The 25,786-nt window shown below is 46.9% G+C and overlaps 1 protein-coding gene across 1 annotated transcript in view; it reads right to left on the reverse strand.

Moving 5' to 3' along the window:
* CRYBG1 (crystallin beta-gamma domain containing 1) overlaps positions 1-25,786 on the reverse strand; it is a 325,937-nt gene that overhangs the window by 57,231 nt on the left and 242,920 nt on the right. Inside the window, exons 14-15 of the mRNA XM_086950969.1 lie at positions 18,570-18,602; positions 15,448-15,560 (exon numbers count right to left, since the gene is read on the reverse strand). Of these exons, the coding sequence (XP_086807095.1) occupies positions 15,448-15,560; positions 18,570-18,602 (146 nt within the window). The remainder of the gene's footprint in view (positions 1-15,447; positions 15,561-18,569; positions 18,603-25,786) is intronic.

A 25,786-nucleotide genomic window follows, 5' to 3' on the forward strand; every position in this document is an offset into this window, starting at 1 on the left:
TCATGAGGTCAGTAAAGTCCTTGGAGTGGGGACTTTCAGCTGGGTCGTTTGGCCAGAAGTTGAGGTCTCCTAGGACTAAGACTGAAGAGTTGTTTATCGCCAAAGTGGCTAGAAGATCTTGAAAGCTGGAATTAAAGGAAGGGGTGAGTTGGGGGGGGCGATAGATGAGGACACAGGTCAGGGGTGTTTGATAAGAGGTCGAACGTGCCACCAGGTAGTCCACTTCCGGAATTGGGGGGGAGAGAAGGATCTGAAAGTGGAGGTCAGTGCGAGCTATCAAGGCCACTCCTCCACCCCTCTTGCCCTCCGGCCGGTCCGCTCGGATGGCAGAGTATGAGGGGGGCAATGTAGCTAGAATATTGGGTAGGGAGTCCGCCTTGAACCAAGTCTCTGTCAAAAACAAGAGATCGGGTGCATGCGTGTCGATGTAGTCAAATAGCTAGTGTTGGTGACTGACCGCTGACCTGGTATTAAGTAGTGTGGCCGAGATGTTAAAAGCCGGAGCTTGGGGAGTGAAGGGATGGTCAAGGGTCAGGGGTGATGAGACATGCGAGGGTATCATCTGTGACACAATCACGGGAGGGGGAGGGGAGGTAGACAAGACAAGGGCGGACACATAGGTCGCTACAGAGGAAGAGATGGTGCCAGGGGTCCAATAAGAGCAAAGTTGACATGAGGAATAGGTAATCAAACGGGCAGAGTGGGATGCCCCTAGCCCCTGCCAGCCGCGGACAGGCGCAGACGGGCTTAACTCTGGCGCAACTCCGGCGCGCCTTCGTCGCGCCCGCTGCGCTGACACATGTGAGCCGTTTAAATGGAGTAGCGTGGGGGGAGTGGCGTGGGTGGAGTTCGCCGGTCCTGCCCAACCAAAGATGGCGGCCGCGGCCGCTGTGAGCCCGCCTGGGACGATCATCCCACAGCCAGCCACGCGCAGCCCCTGGAATGGAAAATGCAGGTTAGTGACCTGTTGATTTTCAGGGCAAGGTTAAGCACAGTAAAAGTACTGAAATAATAGCATTAAAAATAGCGTGCCACCGCTCACAATCAGCGGGACAGAGTACAGTTTTAAAAATAAAGCAGCGACGATCCAGCTAGCGCCAGCAAGCCCACTGCCACCGGGCTGCTCGCAATCACTGGGAAGGTGCAGGAAACACTCCTAAATGGAGGAGTAGCGTGGGGGGAGTGGCGTGGGTGGAGTTCGCCGGTCCTGCCCAACCAAAGATGGCGGCCGCGGCCGCTGTGAGCCCGCCTGGGACGATCAGCCCACAGCCAGCCACGCGCAGCCCCTGGAATGGAGAATGCAGGTTAGTGACCTGTTGATTTTCAGGGCAAGGTTAAGCACAGTAAAAGTACTGAAATAATAGCATTAAAAATAGCGTGCCACCGCTCGCAATCAGCGGGACAGAGTACAGTTTTAAAAATAAAGCAGCGACCATCCAGCTAGCGCCAGCAAGCCCACTGCCACCGGGCTGCTCGCAATCCTAAGTCAACACGGAATGCTGTCTGTTGTAGACCTTAGCACACATTAAATTTCGCAAGAACCAAATTTGTTTTTAGGCTTCTTAAATCTAAGGGGTCATGCTTTCAACATAAATATGGGCGTTATTTACTAGCTTATGTCTTAGAGGGAGCAGTCATGACGAAATAAACAACAAAAACATCTGTTTCTGCACCCCAATTAAGAAGCATTGTCAGTGAAAACAACATTCCAGTTTGTGGAATGCCAGTCCAGGCCTCAGCCAGTTTGTAGTAAAGAAACAGCCACATCATTGGTAGTTAACAACACATTCCACGTTATGGACAATGCTGGTGCATGCCTCAAAGTTGTACTCAAGATATCAACACCCTTTGACACATATTTACTGAAAACCCACACACCCTCAACAATCTAACAAGAGGCATAGGTGGCACGTGCTTTATCAGTTCTCAATTTTATGAATCCCACCTACACTTCTAGGTGCCATGACGGACAGTCTGGGCATAAGCCATCACCAATACATTCAGAATGCCCATCTGTAATTCCCATTAAAAACAGAATAGAACTACCCAAAACGGAATCTTCAAAACACAGAATTTCTTATCCGGTCTGCATTCACATTCCAACTCTTGGTTAGAAAATGTCCAACAGCACTAGATCTTTCTGGGTAGCCCTCAACACCAATGATAGTCACAAGGATGGGTGGAGTTCACTTCCCCACCAGAAGACACAATAGGCTACAAAGTTAAGGCTAGGCAAAGGGGCTCCAACTCTATATACCTGAATGTGGAGATCAGAATGTGAGTGTCTCTATGCCCTCACACCACAGCAAAAGAAAAGTACCTTATAACTTTGTAGGTCTAGCTTACATAACAGTGCTTTCAAGTAATATGTGCAGTGGACTCAAACCCATTCTTCCAAATATAGTAAATTTGTTACAAGGTATGCAGATATAAACAACATCTGCTAGGTAATGAGCCCTTTGTAGGTGGAGAAAGTCCTTGTCACTTGAATAAAGTGGCCAGAAGAAAATAAGGACCCTGTGAATACACATATAAAGGGAATTCATGCATACACTCATTCACCCTGGCCTAAAGACAACTGACCAGGGAAATGTGAATAAAGGACCTTTTGCTCACACTGTGAAGTTATTTTGGGGCTCTCCTTAACTCAGCAAAAGGCGCGACTCCCTCTGAAACTTATGTGGGAATCCATCTGGTTTAACTCTAAGATAAAATACAAGGATAAGACTCTAAGATAAAATACAAGGATAAGACGCTAGATAAGAAGGCCTGGGACGGGAAGGGAGGTCTCTACCCCCATACAACTAGAAAAGAGCAACACACCACTAACATTCGACACCTTGAAACATTTGCACAACTTACCACACATCAAATTTTTCGGGTTCCTTAAAATCAAGGCTGCACTCACGAGAGCAAACCTTGGCAAGGAGGACCCATCCATCATACAATACATGGGGAACCTAAACAAGATAGGCCATCAGACATCTCACCTATACAAACTCCTGAGCCCCACATCATCGAACCTAAATGCCAAAACGTTAGAGTACTGGGAAACACTGCACAATAGAAACTTCAGCGAGACAGAAAAGCACCACCTGTGGGCCTCAGCATCCAAGAATAAAGTCACACCCCAACTAGCGCAAACCAAATACAGGCTACTCCATAAAGCATACTGGACTCCGGCCCGCCTAGCGGCGGTAGGAGTCCGAGAGAATGACATATGCTGGAACTGCTGCAAAGAAAAAGGTGATCTTGCACATCTGATCTATCACTGTTCCAAGGTTAGAACATTCTGGAGCAAAGTGTGGGACCTCATTGACAAGGTAGTGAGACACAACATACAGCCAGACTTCGGAGGGATAACCACCGCATTCATGACACCTGAACTCGAATCCAAAGAGGACAGGGACCTGATCGACCTCCTACTTACAGCAGCGGTTAAAACAATCCTAACAAACTGGAAAGACACAGGGAAGGCGTCCTTCAAAGGGTGGTTCAATTGGGTCACCTTCCTCAGGGGGGCAGACAACATCACAGCAAACGTTTCGCCCACTCACAAGACAAGGGTGGAAATGTGGGCCTCCCTGGACAAGATCATGGAACCACACAAACCCCCCTAGACAGCACACAAAAGCGTCGCAGGCTCTGAAGGCTTGGCACATAACGGCCACCACACCTACCCGGTCCCCTTTTCCCCTCTTCTTCTTCCCACTTTCTTTTCCTCCTATCGGGGATAATACAACACTAAGCGTAACATGACACGCCAAGCATTTGATCGTGGAACAGATGTCCAACCGACCATTAACTCTTGCTGTCACGCCTATTGTAACCCCAACGGCATCTAGAACATTCATATTTTACCCTCACTGTATTGTACTGTACTGTATATACAATAATCCTCTAATAAAATCCTTTGAACTAAAAAAAAAAAAAAAAAAAATCTCTTAAGCGGTCTTCCTTGCAGTCCTGCATAGACACTTAAGAGAGAATTTAAAGACAAATAATACAGCCTATACATGTTAGGCTACACTGTCCAGTGCTTCAACTAGAAATGTAAAGGATATTCCACCAATATCACATTTAAACCTGTCTGCCAGGTTTCACCATGGAAAACCCTTCCCCCTTCACCAAATCCTTGGAATGATATAAAGGAAGGGCAGGACAGACAAGCCCCCATAGGCTGCCATTATGTGGCTTAAAAAGGGATACCGTGCCTTTAAGAAAACTTTCCAGAACTCTCCTGGTATCCCAGAATGCACACCAACTCCCTCCACTTTCAGTTCTTTTTTCCGGCTCCTGGAGCATTGAGCTCTCCCTTTTTGGGTGTTATTCTAGCTTTTTTGCACTTTTAAAGTGTCTAGAGTGTTTTCACTCGACGTCTTTTGGCCATTTCTGCTCTTGCTGGTATTTTTCTAGTGAGTTTAGCCACTCTTTTCATCAGATATGCCATCCGTATTTGATAGGTGTCCAGAGTGTGCAGAAAAGAAGGCCAAATCAGACAAGCACAGGGTGTGCATTCATTGTCTGCCCACTTCTCATGTCCCAGAGGGTTGCGAGATCTGCCAACAGTTCTCCAACAGGACCCTGAGGGACAGGGAAAAGACTCTGCTTCAAGGATTGGAGAAGTGAAGACAGCGTGACCAAGGTGGGTCTGGGCATGAAGGGGCTCCTTCCTCTGCCCGTGCTGAGGCCTCTGGGGGTTCCCCAGTAAAGAAAAGGGCAGGAAACGACATCGTTCTCCGTCGACGTTGATGGCCTCAACGTCGGCGTTTAGAGGCATGACCGCGGTGTGTTCCCCGTCTCCCCAGGGCTCTGGGTCGAAGCGGCGTCGTCGTTCGGCGTCAAGGGGATTGACGTCGAGACCTCCGAAAAGGTCGACGTCGAAGACAACTTCGTCGTCGAGGTACCACCGACGTCGAGAGGGGTCTCGCAGACACCGGCGCTCGCCGTCGAGGCGACACCGCCGGTCGTCGTCGACTCAGCATTCGTCGTCGAGGAGGCGTTCCTCGACGTCGAGAAAGAGATCTTCGACGTCGAAGAGGTCGGCGTCGACGCATTCAACGTCGAGAACCAGATTGGAGTCCAGAAGAAGGGAGTCCAGGTCCCGAAGACGCTCTAAGGCCAGGACAGTGTCCCAAGGCTCCGTTATCAGCCTTTCTTCTTCGACCACAAGCTCACGGTCGCGGCGGCGCCGTCGCTCGTCAAGGAAACGGTCGGCCTCAAGGTCTCCTTCAAGGGTACGGAAGCCAAAGAGACAGAGGGTGGAGGAGTCCCCGGGCTCGGGGTACTCACAAGCCTACTCACCCTCGAGGCATGGAACACCACCCCCTCCGTTACCTAGGGGCCTCCCCCAGAGGATGCCTACACCTCCTCCGAGGACACCTACACCTCCTCCGAGGCCTCCAACTCCTCCTCGGCCACCTCCGCCTCCTCGGTCCTACTCATTGCATCTACCTACACCACCCTCAGGCCCTCCAAAGCCTAAGGTGCCGCCTCAGCCTCCAGCTCCAGGCAGAGGCCGATACCCTGTTAAGGAAAAGGGCGATAGAAGACGTCCCTATGTCTCAAAGGGGAAAGGGTCTTTACTCACACTTCTTTCTGGTGCGCAAGAAAGACAAGAACGAGTTCAGGCCCATTCTGGATTTGCGACAAGCAAACAAATGGATTCGCAGGGAGACGTTCCGCGTGCTATCTTTGCAACAGATTTACCCTCAGCTACAAAGGGGAGACTGGCTCTGCGCGATAGACCTGCAGGATGCGTACTTCCATGTGCCCATCACACGGAACGGAGTCCCATGCTCTTCACACCACTGGAGTCAAGGCTGATTTGCATATGGCCATGTCTGAACTGGGGTGGTGTGGAGTGCAAAAAAACGATGGATATAGGCCCAGATCTCTGTACTGGTGTGAATGTATGACATTGTTCTGCATTCTGTCCATCAACTGTTGTTTTTGCATTTGTCAACCCGAGTGGGATGGGTATGCTCTGACGTGAGTCCCATGCTCTCCACACCACTGGAGTCAAGCTATCCTGGCTGAAGACGGCGGATAACCAGAAACCGGTCCTAGGATGCTTGATTTTGGTCCAGGAAAGACATGGCTTGGCAGTTCGGCTGGACTGTTCCCATGAGGCATAGGGTCAAGGCTGATTTGCATATGGCCATGTCTGAACTGGGGTGGTGTGGAGTGCAAAAAAACAATGGATTTAGGCCCAGATCTCTGTACTGGGGTGAATGTATGACATTGTTCTGCATTCTGTCCATCAACTGTTGTTTTTGCATTTGTCACTTCGAGTGGGATGGGTATGCTCAGACGTGAGTCCCATGCTCTCCATACCACTGAAGTCAAGCTATCCTGGCTGAAGACGGCTGATAGCCAGAAACCGGTCCTAGGATGCTTGATTCCGGTCCAGGAAAGACATGGCTTGGCAGTTCGGGCTGGACTGTTCCCATGAGGCACAGGGTCAAGGCTGATTTGAATATGGTGGTACAAAAGGGGGTGGTGATGGACGGAGCATCTGAACCAATCAAACACTCACACCCAGTCAACAGATCTGGGTTTAATCCATCACCGTTCTTTAGCCCACTCTGCCACCCCAGTTCAGACATGGCCATATGCAAATCAGTCTGACCCTGTGCCTCATGGGAACAGTCCAGCCCGAACTGCCAAGCCATGCCTTCCCTGGACCAGAAACAACCTTCCGAGGACCGGTTTCTGGCATTTCAGCCGTCTTCACCCGGCTTGCTTGAATCCAGTGGCAAAGAGAGCAAGGGACTCGCGTCTGAGCATACCCTGCCAACTTATGGCGAACAAAGTGGTACAAAACGGGGTGGTGATGGACGGAGTATCTGAACCAATCAAACACTCACACCCAGTCAACAGATCTGGGTTTAATCCATCACCGTTCTTTAGCCCACTCTGCCACCCCGGTTCAGACATGGCCATATGCAAATCAGTCTAACCCTGGGCCTCATGGGAACAGTCCAGCCCGAACTGCCAAGCCATGCCTTCCCTGGACCGGAAACAAGCTTCCGAGGACCGGTTTCTGGCATTTCAGCCGTCTTCAGCCCGGCTTGCTTGAATCCAGTGGCAAAGTGAGCAAGGGACTCACGTCTGAGCATACCCTGCCAACTTATGGCGAACAAAGTGGTACAAAAGGGGTTGGTGATGGACGGAGCATCTGAACCAATCAAACGCTCACACTCAGTCAACAGATCCGGGTTTAATCCATCACCGTTCTTTAGCCCACTCTGGCCATGTCTGAACTGGGGTGGCTGAGTGACCTAAAGAATGGTGATGGATTAAACCCAGATCAGTTGACTGGGGGTGAGTGTTTGATTTGCTCAAACGCTCCATCCATTATCCCCTTTTGTATCGCTTTTTTCGCCCTAAATTGGCAGGGTATGCTCAGACGTGAGTCCCTTGCTCACTTGGCCACTGGATTCAAGATAGCCTGGCTGATGAGGATTGTGAATACGAAGCTGGTCCCAGGATGCTTGTTTCCGGTCCAGGGAAGACATGGCTTGGTAGTTCGGGCTGGACTGTTACCATGAGGCACAGGGTCAGACTGATTTGCATATGGCCATGTCTGAACTGGGTTGGCTTAGTGAGCTAAATAATGGTGATGGATTAAACCCAGATCAGTTGACTGGGGGTGAGTGTTTGATTTGCTCAAACGCTCCGTCCATCATCCCCTTTTGTATCGCTTTGTTCGCCCTAAGTTGGCAGGGTATGCTCAGACGTGAATCCCTTGCTCACTTGGCCACTGGATTCAAGATAGCCTGGCTGATGAGGATTATGAATCCGAAACCGGTCCCAGGATGCTTGTTTCCGGTCCAGGGAAGACATGGCTTGGCAGTTCGGGCTGGACTGTTCCCATGAGGCACAGGGTCAGACTGATTTGCATATGGCCATGTCTGAACTGGGGTGGTTGAGTGAGCTAAAGAATGGTGATGGATTAAACCCAGATCAGTTGACTGGGGGTGAGTGTTTGATTTGCTCAAACGCTCCATCCATCATCCAGTTTGTAAAGCTTTGTTCGCCCTAAGTTGGCAGGGTATGCTCAGACGGGAGTCCCTTGCTCACTTGGCCACTGGATTCAAGATAGCCTGGCTGATGAGGATTATGAATCCAAAACCAGTCCCAGGATGCTTGTTTCCGGTCCAGGGAAAACATGGCTTGGCAGTTCGGGCTGGACTGTTCCCATGAGGCACAGGGTCAGACTGATTTGCATATGGCCATGTCTGAACTGGGGTGGCTGAGTGAGCTAAAGAATGGTGATAGATTAAACCCAGATCAGTTACGGGGTGAGTGTTTGATTTGCTCAAACGCTCCGTCCATCATTCCCTTTTGTATCGCTTTGTTCGCCCTAAGTTGGCAGGGTATGCTCAGACGTGAGTCCCTTACTCACTTGGCCACTGGATTCAAGATAGCCTGGCTGATGAGGATTATGAATCCGAAACCGGTCCCAGGATGCTTGTTTCCGGTCCAGGGAAGACATGGCTTGGCAGTATGGGCTGGACTGTTCGCATGAGGCACAGGGTCAGACTAATTTGCATATGGCCATGTCTGAACTGGGGTGGCTGAGTGAGCTAAAGAATGGTGATGGATTAAACCCAGATCAGTTGACTGGGGGTGAGTGTTTGATTTGCTCAAACGCTCCGTCCATCATCCCCTTTTGTATCGCTTGATTTGCATATGGCCATGTCTGAACTGGGGTGGTGTGGAGTACAAAAAAACAATGGATTTAGGCCCAGACCTCTGTACTGGGGTGAATGTATGACATTGTTCTGCATTCTGTCCATCAAATGTTGATTTTGCATTTGTTTGCCACAAGCCCTGTTGTTAACTCAAGTCTTGTGGCTGAATGTGGAAGGGAGGAATGGACTCTGTACTCTCATGAGGGTATAGGGATCACACCTGCTGATGGAGGTGGGAATAAAAAAAAAAGTATGAGTCGCTGGTGGAAAATACGGCAACCTTTTCCATCAAAAACGCACTCTGTTCGTGAGAAATACCATAGACCTATTAACACTTGGACATCCTTCATATGCATTTATTGATTAATTGGCACGAGCAGGTAGATGGTGTATAAGCGCAGAAACGGTACATCGTGTGAACTAGCGTTATGGCGGCGAAAGTAACCAGGAGCATTGGATTAAATCGTCAAAACAGAATAATGTGATAAGCTGAGAAAGCACCTAATGTCTGCCAACGATCGAGCGGAAGCAACACTTCCGCGGGGCCATAGAAACACCTACGAAGTGTGAGCTGGTAACAAGTGGAAAGTGTTTTATTACTATATTGTTGGTAAAAGCACTTTTAAATGTAGTTCGCCTTGTTTAAGGACAGCCACGCAGCCCTTCAAGGGAAGGAATATTTTCGTTCGGTTACGCACATCGAGCTGCGAACGGTTAAAAATAGTGAGGTCATGGGTTCTTTTCAGGCGACGCAGCGTTTTCATAATAAATAATGTGATAAGATGAGAAAGCACCTAATTTCTGCCAACGAGTGAGCGGCTGCAACACTTCAGCGAGGCCATTGAAACACCTCGCAGTGTGACGTGGTAACAAGTGGAAAGTGTTTTATTACTATATTGGAAAGCACTTTTATATGTAGTTCGCCTTGTCTAAGGACAGCCACGCAGCGCTTCAAGGGAAGGAATATTTTCGTTCGGTTACACACATCGAGCTGCGAACGGTTAAAAATAGTTAAGTAATGGGCTCTTTTAAGGCGACATGGAGTTTTCATAATATAAAATCTTTTTCTTTCTGCATGGTTTTGTGTATTGCAAACAAATAAGAAGCGCAAGCAAAAAAAGGAGACGGAGCGAGTGAGTGGCAGGGACGCCAGAGTGAATGAGGGGGGGAATAAAAAAAAAGAGAGAAATAGCAAGAGAGAGTGCGAGCAAAAGACAGAGTGAATGAGGGGGGGAAATACAAAAAAATAAAGAGAAAGCGAGAGAGAGTGCACGAGGGAATGACTAATGCTAAAAGTGTAACAGCAGCTGGTTTCAGGAGAGAGAGCCGTGCACAAGGGAATGACTAATGCAGCTGTTTTCAAACACACTCTTGCTTGTGGCACCATTCGCCTTGTGGGAGCGAGCAACAGCCAATTAGCATGCGTGCCACTGCTCGCTCCCGCAAGGTGGATGCCACCACAAGCACGAGTGTGCGCTTGAAAATTAGCAGAGCGATGGCAAAAGGCCCTCCTATGCAGCGCATGAGCCCTGCATAGGCGAGACCTAAAAAGATATTGTGTAATAAGTACAAATTAATAAATATTTAAGAAACTTGAATAATTACAAATGCAGAAAAGACATGTTAATTGGAGGAGAGAGCAAAAGTGCCCAGATTACAATCTGAGAATTGTCTGTCATTTTTAGGTCTCGGCCTGCGTAGGCTGTGTTTGCGCAGTCTCGCTGCCGAGATTATATGTTTTCTAGAGTAGGGAGGTAAACGAGCTAGCTCTTCTCCATTGGCTGGCTTCCTAAAAGGCAGCCAGCCATTGGAGAAGAGCTGTGTCCGTCACTTTAAGCCCCGTCCGTTTCGGATTGTGGGGCATGTTTTTTGCTGTCCTTTCTCTCCGTGACGTCTTCAGTCACTCAACAAAAAACACGCCCCCCAGTCTGAAAAGGACGGGGCTTATCCGCAGCTGCTGCCACCATTTTGCTTGTTATTTTCACCCAATGCTTGTTGTACCATCTCTCTCATGTAACGTAACTGGTTCTGTTGTACAGCGTTCTGACACCTTCGGGGAAAGTGCGCGCTATATAAACATGCATTAAAAAAGAATAAATGCTACCGGGTCTGAGATTTGCAATGACGTATCTCAGATTCTAAGCTCCTCCTAGGAACCTCGGTTAGCGCTCTGACACCTTCGGAGAAAGTCCGCGCTACATAAACATGCATTAAAAAAGAATAAATGCTACCGGGTCTGCGATTTGCAATGACGTATGTCAGATTATAAGCTCCTCCTAGTAACCTCTGTTCCCGGAACTAGATATGCTCGGCTCGCGTGGAGGGAGGAGCAGCGGACCGAGCACTCCCGCACTTCCTGTCTCCCAGGCCGAGGTCTGTGCAGAGGTGAACGGGCAGAAGATCTAAGGGGGCGGTCTGGGCACCGTGCAGGATGAATTCGGCGAGAAGGATGAGGGCCCAGGCGAGGGGAATGTGGGAGAGATGCAGCATGTGAAGGCGGCTAGGCAGGCAGGCACGTGCTGTGCGGGCTCTCAGTGGGATTTGGAGAGCGGTAACTGCTGCTTAGGAGACAGACCTCGGGTGAACAAGGCGAGGGAACCCCACAGGAGCAGCCTTAGAGAATTCACTGGAGCAGCATAAGGAAAGATCCCGAAGCAGCACTGGGAACCTCACGGGACCTGCTTAGGGGAACTCTCAGGAGCGCAGGGGAACTCACGGGGATATCACATGGAAACTCACGCGGTCATACTAGGAAAATTCACAGGACCAGCATGGCGGAGTGTATAGGACCAGCAAAAGGGGGGGGGGGGGGTGAAAGGAACAGCATAGAGGAGTGCACAGGAGGAGCTTCAGAGCACTCACGGCGGTAGAGAAACTCACAGGAACACTAGGGGGAATCGTAGGAGCAGCAGAGGGAACCCCACAGGAACACAGGGGAACTCACAGACTAGGGGAACTCGCAGGAACAATTACGAATTCGTAGGAGCAGCAGAGGGAACCCCATAGGAGCGCAGGGGGAGTCACAGAACCAGCATAGGGAAACTCACAGGAACACTGGAGGGTATCGTAAGAGCAGCATAGGGAATCCCACAGGAGCACAGCCTGCACAGGGGAACTCACAGACTATGAAAGCTCACATGAACACCGGAGAGATTCACAGGAGCAGTAGAAGGAAACTCACTGGAGCACTAGAGGAAATCATAGAAGCAGCGGAGTGAACCCCCCAGGAGCGCATGGGGACTCACAGACATAGATTAGGGTAGCTCAGAAGAACACTGGAGAATTGTAGGAGAAGCAGAGGGAACCTCACAGGAGCGCAGCGAGACGCACAGAAACAGCAGAGGAACACTGGAGGGAATCGTATGATTGAGCAGCCGAGGGAATCCCATAGTAGCGGAGGGGAACTCACGGAAACAGCACTGGCAGCGTTACATCGGTGGTCTCTTTGTCACATCTGGCATTGTTCTGTCATTGCACTTTCTAACAATCTACGTTTCCGGTTGGTCTCTAACCTTACACGGCTGAGTTGGCATGCTGGCTTTAGGGATGGGGAGCGCGAGTGTGGGGGTTGTATACATTCAAGGTGGTGTCTACTCACACATACTCTATCACGAGTGGGGGATCAAACAAACAACCCTCTTGTTCCTCTTTGGGGCCAGAGATTGTGCTTGTCAAGAACTGCCCCGTGTTTGTTCAAACACTTTGTCACTGCTTTCTTTCTCCATATGTGTCCCATTTGTGCCTTGCCCTCTATATTGCTCTGGTTCTTTGTTCTTAGCAGTGCTGCCCGGGGTACCACCGCCCTGTGTGTGTTCCGCTGCACCGCTCTGCCCCGTATGCCGTGTGTGCTCAGCCAGTGGCGTAACGATAGTCCCCACAGCTCCTGTGGTGGGATGGGGAGGGCAAGCTCCAGGGGCCCCCTCTGGCACTGAGAACTGTGCACGGGCGGCATGCTTCCCTGCTTGTGATCGGTTTTCTGTGCCTCTGTTCCCTGCTTGTGATCCGTTTTCTGTGCCTCTGTTCCCTGCTTGTGATCGGTTTTCGTGCCTCTGTTCCCTGCTTGTGATCGGTTTTTAGTGCCTCTGTTCCCTGCTTGTGATCGGTTTTTAGTGCTTCTGTTCCATGATTGTGATCGGTTTTTAGTGCCTCTGTTCCCTGCTTGTGATCGGTTTTTAGTGCCTCTGTTCCCGGTTTGTGATCGGTTTTTAGTGCCTCTGTTCCCTGCTTGTGATCGGTTTTTAGTGCCTCTGTTCCCTGCTTGTGACCGGTTTTTAGTGCCTCTGTTCCCTGCTTGTGACCGGTTTTTAGTGCCTCTGTTCTGTGTGTGTGTGTGTGTGTGTGGCTCTGTCTGTGTGTGTGTGTGTGGCTCTGTCTGTATGTGTGTGTGTGGCTCTGTCTGTGTGTGTGTGGCTCTGTCTGTGTGTGTGGCTGTCTGTGTGTGTGTGGTTCTGTCTGTGGGTGTGTGTGTGGCTCTGTGTGTGTGTGGCTCTGTGTGTGTGTGTGTGGCTCTGTGTGTGTGTGTGTGTGTGGCTCTGTGTGTGTGTGGCTCTGTGTGTGTGTGTGTGTGGCTGTGTGTGTGTGTGTGTGTATGGCTCTGTGTGTGTATGTGTGTATGGCTCTGTGTGTGTGTGGCTCTGTGTCCACTAATACTCTCTACTACTCTCTACTCCTCACCTATTGCCAATGTAAATGACAATACCATTTATTTATGTTTTAATAAAAACAAAAAAATGAAAAAAATGCCATTTGCAATGCCAATAGCTCTAACTTTAACAAAGCCGAGACCATTGCATTGTAAATGCTTGTTAATTAAGCTAGGAAGTAGGAACTTGCATTGATGTGTAGTAATAAGCCTTGGTAGGCAAAGAGAATATGGTCCAAATTCTGCATGTTTACATTCAAAGAAAAAGTTTAATCGCTCCGTCCATCATCTCCTTGTGCTTGCTTTGGTCGCCCTAATTTGGCACGGTATCCCCAGACGCGTGTCCCTTGCTCACTTTGCCACTGGAATCAAGCTAGCCTGGCTGATATGGGGTGTTACCCCGAAACCGGTCCGAGGATGCTTGTTTCCGATCCAGGAAGACATGGCTTGGCAGTTCGGACTGGACTGTTCCCATGAGGCACAAGGTCAGGACTGATTTGCATATAGCTGGGTCTGAACTGAGGTGGCAAAGTGAGCGAAAGAATGATGATGGATTCAACCCGGATCTGTGACTGGGGTGAGTGTCTGAAAAGTTTCAGCACTCTGTCTATCATCTCCTGGTGTTTGCTACATTCAAAGAGGGCGTTTCTGCTGGTCATACGTTTGACCTTTCCAGGATCCACTCACTGTTTGTGTCAGTAAACAGTGTGTTCCTCGTAAGAATATAGATCTTCTGAGCTTATGTTCAAGCGAAAAACCAATGTAGGGTTGCAACTTATTTATTAAAATGGATCTAATTATACATTATATTGTTTTAAACTGTGCTATCCAATTTGTAATTGGGTAGGCAAGTTGCTTTATTCAACTCTAATTTTGAATGGGTGTGTCACTAGACTTTTAAATGTTCCATAATGATTAAAAAATTGATACTGCATGTTCAAAATTCTCATAAAAGCACTAGTTGTACCACAGTTTGATATTATATAATTTTTTAAGTGCCACCTAAGCATAAGTGGCTGGGGCCAGGGATCCGCGGTAGTGCCGGCCGGGGAACTGGGAAATGACCGGACCCATGTATCTTAAGATCTGGGTTCACATGACCAAATCCAGATCCAAGGTTAAATCACAGCCTACATCCAGAGAACAATATTTCTAGCAGAAGCAGTGTGTCCAGAAGTGTGTCAAGCAGCAGAAGAACAGGCATCAGTGAAAATGCTGTGGGGATGCTGCAGAGCCACTAAAGAAGTTTGGGAGGGCAAAAGCACTCCAGTGGAAGCTGGGACACAACAACTGTGAGTACACTGGTGTCATCTTGGTAGCACTTTGTTATGCACCCTGTTGGTATCTCGTTACACTTGTTACAAAAAGAATGTATAATAGAGATAGGAGTAGGAATTTTCTAGAGGAAACCTGTGCAGCAAAAATATTTCCTCTGCAGTCTTTTTCAAGCCATCCCATATATAGTTTTTAAAATTGTATTTCTTGATATGGTGAGACTTTGGCAATATCGTTCAAAAAATTCTAGACACAGGGATAATTAAAGACAACAAATATAAGTCATATTTAATTTGCTCAGGCGATGGAGAAGTGTAGCATCAGAACATTTGTATCTCTCCTAGCTTCTGCAAAGAAGCCAACTTTCCACCCAATAATGAAGATCCACAAAACAATAGCTTTTGAGAAAATGGCAGCACCATTTCACATGCTCCGCTCCGCTAATGTAACCTATTCTGCAGGGACTTGACACCAAAGGAAAGAGGATAATTCGGATTGCATGCTCCTCATTATATCTTCCGCAGATTCGCGATCAATTTTGAGGTACACTTAAATCAGAATCTGCAAACAGTGGAGTGCTCTCTCCATTTGTTAATAGTAAATTCAATGGCATTTGTCCTGATTTGAAAATTTGCCCGAATAAGACGTGGGGTTGTGTGGAACTTTGTAGAATTCAACAACGCTAGGTTTAATGTCACGTGGCATAACAAGCAGTGAATGGTCATCACCTGTTCTTTAGGAGCAGGGTAAGCTACGTGTTGTGCATTCAGACAGTACTCATTTCCATATACCACTGTTCAAATTATATTTAAGTGCACCATTTATGCTTACCTGCCAGCCAAAACTCTACACGACCTGGCGACGAAGGACTCATTTATTTCATTAATGTTGTCCTCAAATACTTGAGCAACGCCTTGAAATTCGGGTTCAGGAAACAATAGGACCTTTAGTGAATAAGAGCAGAGCAAGCATGGTTAACGAAGAGTGTCGGTTTCTAATCAACTGAACATTATGTTTCATTGCACAGAAATTATTTTATCATCATCCAGGGCACCCATAACACCTTTATCAATTACTACAACTGGGAACTGCCAGCAAGAACAAGAAAGACTATCTGAATCACAGGCTGGGATTCCGAAGGAGGAATCCTGGAGTGTGGTGCACCGTCTGAACAGTAGATGGAACTGCCACAAACTATTAGGAATCACAAATGGAGGAACAATAAAATAACTCCATCACATCAAAATATTTCAAAATGGTGGCAACAAGTTATTAACGGTAAAAGTATAATGAAGACGATGTAATAGTGGAGGAAAAATATATAGATAATATGTCACATCATGTAGCATCTCAGGTGTATAAAATAACTTCCAACACAAATATTCCATATCACTCAGAAATAATTAGGGGATTGGCCTTTCAAAGGTGGCATGAAAATGTTCATTTCAGAATTTCTAAAGGCCTGGAAAACATTCGAACTTATGATTAAAAAACAATGTCTTGAAATTCTCTCAACCTATTTTCTACGTTCAGACTTTAAATATTGTTATAGATACAAACTAGCAACAATTTACATTGAGCCCCTCACTCCCTGACACTCCTCCATGATAAACAATTCTTCCTTAAACATATCTCATAAAAAAAACAGAACTGAATTTGTCCACACCAGCTGGTAAGACTGTTCTGGACAGTACATTATCTTTCTTTATGGCTTCAATAAAAGGTAGTACATTGACGTTCATTTATATCAACACATTTCAAGATGCGTAGGGCCGAACCAGGAACATTGCGCATCGAGGACTTGAGTCATTTTTATTGGAATACCATTCATATTTACTGCCTTTGCCTTGAGGACATAAATCTGAACACCAGAAAGTTATGCTTGGTGTACCTCACCGGTAGCTAAAGATCTTGATACACAACAGCCGGCTAATACAGTCACAGAAACGAGGTTGGAATGGGGTATAAGTGTCTAAGGATGACTACAGGTGTGTGGCTGTACTCTGAATTAATTCTGAGTGTCGCTCTACTTCTCGTAGGCACAGGAAAAAAGATGAGCTGGTTGACAATGAGAACGTCATTGTGCACGAGATTTCTTGGACACAGAAGCTTGCCCAGTAACTACAGCAACCTAAAACAGTGAAGTCTGAATGGTTCCTATATCCAAAATAGTTTTAACAGTGGGTAGTGTTCTCAAGGATCAATGCCTGAGTCTGTTAAAATTTCTTTTTTTTTTTAAATGCATATTGGTTTTCCTATACGGACCTTGCAGACCACCATCCCTGTGATGGCTGCAAATTGTGTGTAGGTAATCTCTGCTGTGAAACCAGTATACCAGTCTCCAGCAAGCTCCATAAGACAGCATTTACCCAAATGCTGCAGCGGTACCTACTGCTGAACAATCCTTCAATGGGATTCGTTTTCAGCCTAGTCATATGCGCACCCTTTGAGCAGCTACACAACTGCCCACTTTACTTACTATCGATACGGCCTCTCTAGTGGCCATAACATCAGCAAGGTGGGTCAGCAAACTGCAGGCCCTCTCTGTGCATCCTCCTTATACCACCATTTACCCAGACAAGCTGCTTCTGAGGACCTGTGCCTTCTACCTCCCAAAGGTTGCGACACCCTTTCATGTAGGGTAAAACATCATCTTACCTACCTTTTTTGCTCTGCTTCACCCTTCTAAAGAAGAAGAGAGTCTCTCAAGAAGAGTATTGTTCTACCTTGATTGCGAAAGAGAGACTCGGTGGATGATCAACTCTTTGTGGGGTATGTTGGAGATAAGGAAGGGAAGGCAGTGCAGAAACATCCCATCTCTCGATGGATGGTGCTCTGCATTAAAATCTGCTACACCCTGGCTAAAAAGCAAACCCCTGAGGACTGGAGCGCTCATTCTACCACAGCCAAGGCTGCGACCACTGCATCAGCTTACGTAGTCCCTGTCCTGGACATCTGTCAGGCAACAATGCGGGTGCTGTTACACACGTTCACAAACCTTTACTGTCTAGATCAAAGGTCTTCCAACTGGGGGGCGCCAGGCACTGTCAAAGAGAATCCTCGTGCTGATAACTGTGCTTTGTTTATATTGAAAGAAAACAGAGGGGCAGAATGCCACTTTGTAATGGGCCATTACGAACATCTTTTGTCATCCATATGATGGCTGGGAGTAGGTGTCAAAGGGGGAGGGCCACTAAATGATACTTTTACACTTCAGTAAACCCTGACTGACCAGAATAGCAAGTTTGCAAGCATGTATTTGATTGCATTTTTCAAACCGATAATAACAATGTTTAAATAGGCTTATAGATATTTGAAGATATTCACTGTTGTAGAATAATTGGGAAAAATATGTTTCATTCAGAGGGGAGGGGGGCAATGATTTAATTTTTTTTTTACACTGGAGGAGGCACAGCATTAAAAAGTTTGAAGATCGCTGGTGTAGATGATCAGGTCTGTCGAGATGGGTACTTTGCCCATTCAGTCATGCAGGACTTTTTGATTTAATCTGCGTTGCAGACTCACCTTCAGGTAGGTATGGTTGGGTATCTATTTGAAGTTAAGGAATCTGCGGCTACAAGTTTCTAACAGATGAACTCTGTAGAGACTATCTAGCAGTAGATTCCTTTATAACCCTCCCAATCGCAGGCTGATTCATTAGGGTCACCTTTCTCAGGGCCTTAGCAACTAGTATGTCAGCATTCATCGTGGATCTGCGCTTGTAGTTTGGAAAGTCGCAAAAAGAAACTGATGTCCGCTCGTTGGGGTGGCACCTATACAGGCACTGCACACCTTACTTCTGTCATGATCTACGCAGATGCAGAGCCAAACAATGTTACATGCTGGCACAGGGACTTACTGCTTGAAAATGTCCAGATCCAGTCTGGCACCTTGAGAATATTTTAAACCTAAATCTAAACACATTTTATACTAACAAAATTAATGATATTTACCTTAAATTTCCCCAGGGGACTACCAATGGCATCCTAGAATGTGAAAGAGAGTGAAACAGAAGGTTAAAATAATTCGCCACAACCGTATAGTTAACAGAGAACTCATTGCATAAAAACGTAGATTACATCAAAGAAGAGAAATGTAAGTTCATTAAGGGCTCTCGAAAAACTATGTGTACAGGTACATTTACACTGTGGTGGTATCTTCTTGAAGCAGTGATTTCCAGCTAGTATTACAGCCTACTGCATGTCACATGCATTCTGGGGGTTATAGTATGTTAGAACTGGGATTTCTGGCTGGCTAAGGCTTGCGCCAAAGCCAGGCAGAAACCACCACTCTAGTCAGGGCAAGGGAGTTACACGCCAAAGATAACCCCTGCTCACCCCCTTGGTAGCTTGGCACGAGCAGTCAGGCTTATCCCGGAGGCAATGTGTAAAGCATTTGCGCACGCACACAGCAACAACATCCCAGGCACACTACAAAAGGAACTCCACACAAGGTTATATAAAAATAGCCTTTGTATTCTCAAAACACATCAGATAGTAATCACACAATATACATTGTGCCAACTGGCACGTGCAATATTCACAAGGGATTATTTATACAGGACAGGGCCACGTGGGCCACTGTCAGGATCAACACTTAGCATAAATTGGTACAAGTAAAAATAGATCATAAACCTACAACTAGTAGCCACTGGTAATCACTGTACTCAACCTCAACCTGTAACATAACTTTACATTATGCACAGTCACATCAGGCGCAAATTACATCCTGCGCCAACCTCACCTACATAAACACATTATGCAATCTCCTCACTAGTCTAAACACATTTGACCCTACCTCCTAAGTATAACTCACATTTAGGGGCGTAAATCACAGAGTGAAGTATAATCTCACTAGCATAACCACATGAAATGTAAAATAACCTCATAATCATAAACCACAGTTTTAGAGGTATCAGATACAGGGTGCGCAAAACATACTATACACAATACATCTCCTAGCACCACATCACTTTAGCGCATAATCACATTAGGGCCTTGCGCCCTATACATCTACCAGCCCCCCTAGCCAACTGGCCATCCAAGAAGGAGCTCAAATGCCCTGTATCCAGAATGTCAGGGCGCGCTGCTAAGGCAGCGCCAGTCAGGGGTGCGCCATCTGCGCAAACCTAAACGTTGAAGCTGCCCCCTACTTGCTGGGCAGCTGAGAACAATGACATGGGGCCTAAATGCTGCAGCTGGCACTAAGTGCTGCGCAGTTGTGTCAGGAGCAAAGGAGTGCAACCCACTCCTACTCAGACATGCCCCCAAAGAATTGCGCCGAAACGGTGCAGCTGCCCACAACTTGCTGGGCAGATGTAAATAACCAAATGAGGCATGGCACCCCTGTGCCGCTTCAGGGACTCTCTTCATCGCTGCCCAAACCTGGGCAACACTGTGCCCCACCAGGGGGGAAACTATGGCCCCTCTGGCCTTCCAGGAAATCACTGGCACTTCTTTGGGGAAGTACGGGCACCACTGGCCCTTGGGAACCCCACTGGGGCCCTTAAACAAGATATGCCCCCTTCGTTGGAGTGGCCCGCTCTTTTGCGGGACCACTCAGCACCCACGCCATTACAGCACCAACAAGGAGCCCCACTCACCAGGCTGGTCTCGGGGAGGCTCTCCTCATGCTGGGCAGGCTTCGGCGGGGCTTCCACTCGGGCGGAGGGGGGAGGCCCCAACACTGTGCCTCACGCCCCCTCCACTCCATCACCACAGGCTCCGCTCTTCACCCGGTCCCTCTCCTGGGACCGGGACTTCCGCTTGGAGCCTGAAAAGGCAATGGGCGTTCCAGGCTGCACACAGGCAGCGTCGCCTCGGCTCCCTCGCTGACACGGACATCTGTCGGTTTCGCAGGCACACGCAGGGCTCCTCAACGACACACGGGAGCCCTGCTTTGAGAAGACGCCTCTCCCTTCTTCACCCGGCACAGTACAGCCCGGGGTGGGCTCCCGGCTGGAGTCTCCCCTCACTTCCCCTGCACCGGCGGCGTGCGCAGGACTTCCTTTGGGAAACCGGAAGTCCCACCCGCCATCAGGCAAAATGTTGCTCGACTTCCTCCCGGCTGCGACGGTAAGTTTTTAAGGGGCAAAACGAGGGGTAGGCTCCCTCGAGGGCAAAATAAAAGTAAAAGCAGGGTGGGCACCCACTTGTGCTCCTATAAACGGGGTGGGCACCCGTGTAAAAAAATAATTAAATAAGCGGATGGGCACCCGCAGTAGAGCAATTTCGGGGGAATCCCTACGCTTGGGGATTCCCTCGTAAAGGGGCTGCAGCATCGCGCTGCGCAGCCCACGCTTCTCCTCCGCTGGGTCATCAAGGGATAGCGCAACCAGCAGCGCTAGAGACAACCAAAGTCCTGAGGCAAGGGACAAAGCCTAAAGTCCCCAAGGTCCCTAAATAAGGACATATAGCAACAAGGGTTCTCCCAGATGAGGAGTGCAGGAGGGTCCCAGAGAAACAAGGTCTCCCAGGCATTCAGGGGCTGGGCAGGGCAAGCCCCTGGTTGTTTCAAGTTGAGCACAAGAATATTTTTCATGGGGTCACAGCCCCTTTTTATACACAGAAATCCTTTGTCTAAGGCTGTAGGGCAGGAGGAGACCAAGTTGCAAATGGTTCTTGAGCACTTTGTTTTGCTCAGGCCCTCTCCCTATTCACAGGCCAGGCTAGGGACATCAGACGAACCACAGTGGGCGGAGCCAGCTTTGTGGAGGGAAGGCACAGCCCTATTCAGGTCCCAGGTGCAACTCCTCCCTCCCATCTACATGCAGATCTCTCTATTCACCACCGGGCAGACCCATCCTGACTCCTGGAGCCAAGCACACCAGCCAGATCCAGCCAATCACAAGTCAATTCACATTCACTGCACAGATATGCCAACTTCTAAAAGTGGCACTTCTCCACTAGACACATCAAATCTGCTCACACCGTCGCGCAGCATTTAATCTCACGAGTTCGCACATACCAAACTCGCCCCTGCACTCCCCACACATCAGGAACTACCATGGACACACATATTCCCCATGCATTCCTATGGGAAGGCAGGCCACTCTCACCACACATACACAGAGAGCACACACACTTTACACTGGACCACAGTGAAAAAGTGCGCAGAGGCCTAAAATCACCAACACCAGGTTACAGAAACAGGCTAGGAAATGCAAAAAGTTTCGGGGTGAACCTGCAAAAAGGGCCAAGTCCAATATAGTATTGTACCTATTCGCTACAACTAACTGGATTCACACACATGAATTGTTTGTAAAAGGAAAACCCATGACTAGGATATACTATCCCAAGTATCACAAAGCAAGTAGAAACACTATTTTAAACCAATAAACAGTGAATCCTATTGTCCTGTTGAGTAGGGGGAAGAACAATAAACAACAACAGCAAAAAAGCAAAATGGTAAACCAAAACTAACAATGAAAAACACAATTAAAGCCATCCTCCCATAACTAAAAATAAAAGATTCTACTAGAGGGAGAGCATGAATAACAGGAAAAGAATGTATGCCAAACTCTGCATGTTAAATGTGGGTGCTAGCATAAACACTTCTTTCTTATTTTGGGAGATAGTCGATTATAAATAACTGCATCAATGAGCCAGTCTATAAATACAATAATACAAAGCAAATATGTACCATGCAGATGATCGCTGCTGTAAATAATCCAATTACATTGGCCCCATTATATCACAGAATTAATACATTTATGTCGTGCCTTGGGTGTCAATTTGTCCCTGTGAGTTTGCTCATCACACACTGTTTGTACTGTTTCCCTCTATTGTAATAAAGAATTTTAAAAAAACATATATATATATATATATATATATTTAAATTCAAAGGGGTGCTCTGCTTTGAAGGATCACACAGCTGCAGGTAAGTTTTCACTTAATTTATTGCTTCCGAGTTTAACAAAGGTTCCGTCATTGTGTAAGCTTGTCCCAACGCGTTTCAGTGCTTCTTGCACTTTCATCAGGGGAAAAATGGCAAGGCGGATGTTAATTGGCAGTTTCCGTCGTCTTTTTGTTAAAAACACACGGAGATGTACTTAGTAGTACAAAGTCCCTTGCACAGCATTTTGGGATCTGTAGTGTCGCCAAACGAGTTCATAACCTTAGTAGGTTCCGCCGAGGCATTTCAAGTGTTCAAGTTGAAGCGCCCTGTTTTCGGCACGCTGTCAGTTTAGGTGCATCAGTGCACCCCGGTTTCCTTTTGCTTCCTCGGTTCTTGAATGCTCCTGCAGTCGCCTTAAGTAACCAGGACAGTCCTGTGCTAGGCTCCTCCACCGACGGCTCCCTCCTCCTTTCCGAGGCGGTGCTTCCTTCCACGACGCAGCTGTCGTCAAAAATGTTTAAATTCAAAGGGGTGCTCTGCTTTGAAGGATCACACAGCTGCAGGTAAGTTTTCACTTAATTTATTGCTTCCGAGTTTAACAAAGGTTCCGTCATTGTGTAAGCTTGTCCCAACGCGTTTCAGTGCTTCTTGCACTTTCATCAGGGGAAAAATGGCAAGGCGGATGTTAATTGGCAGTTTCCGTCGTCTTTTTGTTAAAAACACACGGAGATGTACTTAGTAGTACAAAGTCCCTTGCACAGCATTTTGGGATCTGTAGTGTCGCCAAACGAGTTCATAACCTTAGTAGGTTCCGCCGAGGCATTTCAAGTGTTCAAGTTGCAGCGCCCTGCAGCGCCTCGTTTGGCGACACTACAGATCCCAAAATGCTGTGCAAGGGACTTTGTACTACTAAGTACATCTCCGTGTGTTTTTAACAAAAAGACGACGGAAACTGCCAATTAACATCCGCCTTGCCATTTTTCCCCTGATGAAAGTGCAAGAAGCACTGAAACGCGTTGGGACAAGCTTACACAATGACGGAACCTTTGTTAAACTCGGAAGCAATAAATTAAGTGAAAACTTACCTGCAGCTGTGTGATCCTTCAAAGCAGAGGACACCTTTGAATTTAAATATATATATATATATATATATATATATATATACTACCACACTGGTCTACTTCCAGTTCTTATAACATCAACTATAATTGGATTCTTTCCTCAAACCGTCCACTATCACAAAAACGCCTAAATATATGTAGTTAGCTGCATGGATTAGTTTCTTTCTATCTGGAGACTGAATTCTCACAACTTGGCCTATCATTTCACCTGTTAAGGAAGAGCCAAAAACAGAATCCACATCAAAATGCTCATGGAGCAAAAGGATGCCAGAGCCCACTCTTATTCTTTGTGTAGCATTTGACTTTCCTATTCACTTTAAAACAGAAATGTTTAAAACGGAATAAAAAAAGGTTATGTCAGCCACACGAGGAGGCACAAATTAGAATTGAGGGTGTCCCCCACTTTCACCAGACTGCGTATACTTTGCTACTTCTTGGCAAATGATGTGCCGCTGAGCATAGGAATCAGGGAGTTGGAGTGTGGGTATAGTTCTTACACAATTTAGATAAAGAAAGGAGCACTTGTGTCAATTCTTCCATTTTGCAGCCCATGAACTGTCTTTTGATATCCCGTGAGTTGCTTATGTTGCTTCACAAAAGCTAGGCCGCCATGTAGTTTCTGATGCCCTTTCGCAGGATCAAGATTCGGTCCCCCTCCTCTTCAATTTTCTCCCTTCCCTTTGCCCTCTATGTCTTTATTTTAGATCAAGTATTGAGATGATTGATACTTAATTTGTTCACCTTCCTCGAATGCAGTACGGATTCATCTAGGCTTTGCATGCCTGTAGCTATGCAGATCTTTTCAGAAACATATTCAGTGACTTAACCTCTGCCAACAGGTCACATTGGAACATCGTCATCTATATGTGGGCACTCCACATGGAGCCAAGGTAGGCTTCAGCAGGACAACATCCCCATCATCTACAGCTTGAACAATCATTTTCCATTGTTAAGGTTCTAATTCAAAATATGAGCCAAAGCCATTTGATGCAAAGTAATCCCCCCTAACAGATGGAGATGTTGAACTTTGTAAAAATGTACACATTACGACATCGAATAGGTATTGACCTATGACAATACATCTTCTGATGTCTGGATACGTTCTGTAGGTCATATGCCCGAGGGAGGATTGCCATAATACTTAAAAACATTAGACTTTTCAATTCTGTGCTGGCAATCGAAATGCCACAATCCTCTTAACCACCCACTGGATGACATCTCATTTTTGGAAGCCAGAACTGGATATTTAATTTCTGAATAGACGGTCTTCACAAGCTAATAGACAGAAGGTATTGGGAGGCGGAAACTGTTGCTCCAAGTGACACTGTCCTGTCTGGCAAAGGTAATAAGCTTATAAATGAATATCAAGCAGCTGGCATTTATTAATAGGAAGGAGCATTAAAGAATTAAGTTTTACTCAGCATGTTTTCAGTACAGAATAGTCAAATGGGTATGTACCTGTCTTGGAGAACTTCTCAAAACAATGTAATTAAGGAAGTTTGGAAGGATCAATCCTGAAGTTTGTTTTAAGTAGCAGAAAGAAGAATTTAAGGATTGCTGCAGTAACAACAAGGTATCTGGTAAGCACAAAATCACCTTGCAAGGGTTGCTGGAATTTATATAATAAAGTTGATGGATTAAAGTGTTCTTCAGAGACACCTCATTCGAAGAGGATCTTACAGAAATCGCAACTGCAAAATTTGAAAAGGTTTACCTTTGATTTCAGAGGCTTTTATCAATAATAAACTTATTGACAGCTTCCAAATGAACAGGTATTATGCACCTGCCCAGTAACTACACACGAATTTAAAAGGAAAATAATGCAAGACGACAAATGGATTAGAGAATCAGAAAAAGCTTTCAGAATATAAACTGCAATGAATGAAAAATGTTCTCCAAACCGAAGAAAAGAGTAAAACTGCACAACCTACAACGAAGGATGAAAGTCAATACCTCTTGCTGCTGGGTAAACATGAAGCAGTAAATACACTTAACATTTACCCAGGGAACAGACAGAGCGAGAGACCACAAAAGCCTCAGATCTATGTGCTAGCCAAAAGAAATGCCAGTGACATTTGCTTTTTCACAAGCTCGTGGCACAATAAGGAGTGACTGTTAGAGCTTTGACATTACTATCATTTGTTATGTGGAACCTTTCACTCACAAACAAGAATGTAACTAACTGGATTGTGGTTCACTATTTATCAGTCATA

Source organism: Lissotriton vulgaris, unplaced genomic scaffold, assembly GCF_964263255.1.
Source record: "Lissotriton vulgaris unplaced genomic scaffold, aLisVul1.2 SCAFFOLD_683, whole genome shotgun sequence".
NCBI lineage: Eukaryota > Metazoa > Chordata > Amphibia > Caudata > Salamandridae > Lissotriton > Lissotriton vulgaris.